The 4977-nt window shown below is 36.6% G+C and overlaps 1 protein-coding gene across 1 annotated transcript in view; it reads left to right on the forward strand.

Annotated features, from left to right (window-relative positions):
- Nucleotides 1-4977, forward strand: part of LOC106872789 (uncharacterized) — a 423364-nt gene that overhangs the window by 375144 nt on the left and 43243 nt on the right. The window contains exon 17 of the mRNA XM_052969923.1: nt 2265-2439. Coding sequence (XP_052825883.1) covers nt 2265-2439 — 175 coding nt within the window. The remainder of the gene's footprint in view (nt 1-2264; nt 2440-4977) is intronic.

The raw sequence follows: 4977 nt of genomic DNA on the forward strand, positions 1-4977 counted from the left end.
GAAAAGAACACCAAGATGTGTCAACCTGCTTGGAACAACATTGTTATAAGACAGAATATTGTAAAGGTGGAATATATTTGGTTGAATTCTTTTGTTGACTGAAACTTGACTTTATTGACACTAATGGGAATTGAACACAGTCACTTGAGGAATGAAACTTAAAAAACTGTCCTGTATTAATGAAATTCTCAGCCAATTCTCCTACTTGATTGTCTTAAAGCTGTGTACCCCAACTTTTTCTGTGCTATGAACTGGTTTCGTCCATTCCTTCATCCATTTCTGCACTCACTATTCAAGAGTCCTCAGATATCTCCTTCATAAGGTCCTATCAGAAGCAACCATCATTAGATCTTCTGGCCGAATTCTGAAGTGTGACCAACTAAGACTATTGATATTGTCCAACCATCTCCTTCTTGGTCTCTCCCTAGGTCTCCTGCCAGTTGGATCAGCTTGGAGAATCCATCTTGCAATTCTTTCCTGTGACATTTTAATCAATATTTGTAGTACTGGAGCCGTGACCACTCAATGTGGAGAAGTAGTAGCGCAATCTGCAGAGACTGCCTGTTTTCTCTGATGGTTTTGCTTGAAAATTAGGTTAAAAAATAGACATGTTTGTGGAATACACAGCCACTTCTGCATTGATTCAGGGGCAGATAATTCATTCGATCAGACCATTGAATTTTCGTCACTGAATGACAGAGACCCACCATTATAATTCATTACAGTGCATCCATAAATTACCTTCACAATTTGAAAAATTCAGAAAAACAGGAAATAATGAGGATTACACACCAGAATTTATAGGAAAACATAGGCAATCTCATCATTATCATCTAGCATCTGTTTTCCATTCTCATATGGGTTTAACTAGAACTGGTAAGCCATAGAGCTATAACAAGCTAGTTTTGCTTGATCCCTACTGCTAGATGCCCTTTCTAACACCAACCACTCTTAGAGTATAACGGGTACCTTTTATGTGGCACTGGCACTGACTGCAACTGTGATTTCACTCGGCTTGACGTGTCTTTTCAAGTACAGCAAATCTCCAAAGGTCTCAATTACTTGTCATTGCCTCTGTGAGATCCAACATCCAAAGATCATGCTTCACCATCTCGTACCATGTCTTTCTGGGTCTACCTCTTCCACAGGTTCCCTCCACAGTTAGAGATCGGCACTTCTTCATGCAGCTGTTCTCATCCTTATGCATCATATAACCATACCCTTGCACTCTTCTCTCTTGCACACTACCTTTTATATCCAATTTTTCTCTTAAGACGCTTACACTCTGTCATACATGCACACTGACATTTCTTTCAGGCCTTCACATGTCCACTGCTGTCAGAGCCCATGTTTCACAGCTGTGTAGATGGCTTCTTGCACACAGGCATCTTACAATCTGCCTTTCACTCTGACGGAGAAGCCCTTTGTTACCAACAAAGGTAGAAGCTCTCTGAACTTTGCCCAGCCTATTCTTATAAAGTTTTATCAGAAACATCAGAACACTTAAACATGGGCTCCACTGGTTGTACGCAATAAATAGATACAATACATTGTGGAAGTTGTAAAGATAATTTATGGACATTCTGTATTTCATGGTGCTAGATGGCTGAATTAATAGAATGCCCAATTAAATGTCTTGCTGTATTTAGCGCATCTCTCTATGTAGTGCAGTATTCCTCAACCGTTTTCACAAATGGACCCCTTTTGATTCCTATTTTACTCCACTGGACCCTCACAACCATTCAGTGTTTGGAAAAAAAACCCTATTATATTTTTATAATTGTATAATATCAGGAATTGTATAAAAATATTTTTAAAACCTTTTATTTATTGCAGAAGTATAATCAATTTATTGCACATAGATTTTAACTACAAAATCTTATATGGACCCCAAGGGCCATAGAGACCTCACTCGAGAACCACTGATGCAGTGAATTCAGATTGCAGTGGTGGTGGTGGTGGGGGGGGGGGAGAATTTTAACTTCTATTTATCTGTGGTCAATAAAATAAGTAACAATTAAGTACTGAATTGCTTCAACTGAATCTACCCTCATGGCCTGGTGTCTATGTTACATAATCATTATTCATAATTTTTATTCTTTAAATTTTGTGTATTTATATCAGTTCAGTTAACTTGTTGAATACAAAAGTATTTAAAGGTTTCAATGACATTTACCAAAATAGAAGTGCTTGTCTGATTGATTTGAAACTTGTTTATTGTGTGTGTGTGTGACAGACAATAAACTTGATCTATTCTGTTACAGGTGAGCAGTCTTGCAGGCGTGGAGGAGCTGACACAATTGATAACATTGAACATCTCTCACACAAAGGTTGATACAGACTCTATCAGGTTTTTGAGTGATCATCAGAATCTCAAGTACCTCAGTTTGGCGCACACAAACAATATTCAGGGAGACCAGGCACTCCAGTATGTTAAATGTAAGTGGAAACTTGTATAATTAAAAAATACCACATAAAAGGTACAAATCTCTTCTGTTTGTATAGACAAAAAAAGTTAATCCATGGCTGTGTGGTTAAGAGCCCAAAATGAAACACAGGTGAGTGGTGGTCTTCAAATCCATCTAAAAGGATATCAGTCCCAAATTAGCACTGACCTGGACTGCAAACAAACCATCCAACACATACCAGCACAGAAAAAGATAATAATAATAATAATAATAATAATAATAATAATAAACATGGCGATGATGAGGAGTTGTACCCTATCTTTCCATACTTCCAGACACTAGCATATAAGTATATAATCCTTTATTTTATTGACTCTATTAAATTTTTTTATACGTATTTATATATATTCTTATGCATGTTAACTTGTATTTCTTACATCACTTGAGGATTTCAGCTGTTTTCTTTAACAATATATTATGTATCTGTATTTATATTTTTCACAAAGCTGCCTATTTCTGTCAGGCACTCCCAACCATCACTACTACAGCATATCTTGTTATGTAAATATACTTACAATTGCACATATTTTAACTTTTAACCATTTCTATTTCTTTATTCCTTCTGATCCAAGTGTTCAGATTAGTTACCTTATTTAGAATTTCATTCTGCTGTAATTTTAAGGCTGACAATTTTATATCTTGTTTTTCTTCATTTTTCTCACTTAACTGTCCAATATACATATGCTCAGTGAACATGAATATACGCATAAAATTTTTAGATTGGTATGCAGTTGTTTTTAGATACTAGCATCTAAATTTAAATTTTAATAAGATTAGTTCCATATTTGAATGAATGAATTCATGTTTGTCTTGACACTTAAGTCGTTGCACCATACATGAGAACTTACTTATCAAAGTAAAGTTAAATTGATCTGTTATATATAACTTTATACATAATCTCTTGCACTCAAACTCTTCCTTGCCTGCAACTGTAGGGTTATGTTTGCATATTTCATATGTACATACAGACATTTGTATGTGTAGGTTTGCTTATATTGAGATGCATGTGTTTGTGTAGTCATGGGTATTTTATGTGTGTGTGTGTGTGTGTGTGTGTGTGTCTATATATTGGGTCATTCCATAAATAATGCAGTTTTTTCAATTGCATGAAATAAAAGTCGGAGGGGGACAGGATAAACTACCTGCATCAACTTTCTACAAAAGCAGGTAGTGATTTTATCTTGTCCTTATTCTTAGTGCAAGTTTTGAAGAGTGCAATTTGATTTTAACTGTTATTTTTTCAAAACTATAATGGAAGTGACGTTGGAGCATATTCGGCATATTTTGCTTTATGGGTTCAATAGAGGCAACAACACAATGGAAAATGTGAGGAATATTAATGCAGTATATGGAGATTGGACAACAAGCGTTAGCCAGTGTCAATGGTGGTTCCAGAAATTCTGAGCTGGAAACTACAGCCTAGAAGACAAGCCTCGTCCTGAAAGATCTGTAGATCTTGATGAGGATGTTCTGCAAACCCTCGTGGAACAAAGTCCCATTGTAACTGTTGACGAACTAGCAGAGAAGCTTGGCTTTGGTCATTCAACCATTCATCGACACCTGAATGCCGTTGGAAAAGTCAACAAATTGGGTCATTGGATTCCTGACAAACTTTCTGGGTCTAATCACATAGAGAGTAAATGGGTGCTCTTCTTTGCTCTCACGTCTCACAAATGAACTGAATAGTGACTCGTGCTGAGAAATGGGTTCTCTATAAAGATGTCAAATGCCAAAGACAGTGGGTAGGGAAAGGAGAAACACTGGAACCCCAGGCTAAAGAAGGTCTTCACCCATGTAAGGTGTTGTTATCTGTTTGGTGGGATATGAAAGGTTTTGTCCACTTTGAACTTTTAAACCCAAACCAAAGATAACAAAGGATATCTACTGTGAGCAGCTTGAGTCAGCACTAGAAGAAAAATGGCTTAAGTCAGTGCTAGAAGAAAAATGACCATCTTTGGTTTCAAGATGAAAGGTGTTCTTCCATCAGGATAATGCTTGACCACATACAGTGAGGATGACATTCCAATACTCAATTCTAGAGAAATGTGTGTGTGTGTGGTTGGGTATGTGAATTTCTATTATATATGTGTATGTATTTATATATATGTGTGTGTAAGGGGTACTTGGCTGTGTAGTAAGAAGCTTGCTTCTCAACTACATGATTCCAGGTTCAGTCCCACTGTGTGACACCTTGGGCAAGTATCTTCTGCCATAGCCTTGTGACTGGATTTGGGAGATGGAAACTGAAAGAAATTCATCATTTGTGTGTATGTGTGTCCCCTACCACCACTTGACAACTGGTGTTGGTGTATTTATGTCCCTGTAACTTAGCAGTTTGGCCAAAGAGACCAATAGAATAAGTACCGGGCTTAAAAATAATAAGTACTGTGGTCAATTCATTCAACTAAGACTTCAAGACAATGCCCCAGCATGGCCACCACCCAATGACTGAAACAAGTAAAAGATAAGAAATAATATATATATATATATATATATATATATATATATA

The sequence above is a fragment of the Octopus bimaculoides genome, chromosome 1 (assembly GCF_001194135.2).
Source record: "Octopus bimaculoides isolate UCB-OBI-ISO-001 chromosome 1, ASM119413v2, whole genome shotgun sequence".
NCBI classification, from domain to species: Eukaryota; Metazoa; Mollusca; class Cephalopoda; order Octopoda; family Octopodidae; genus Octopus; species Octopus bimaculoides.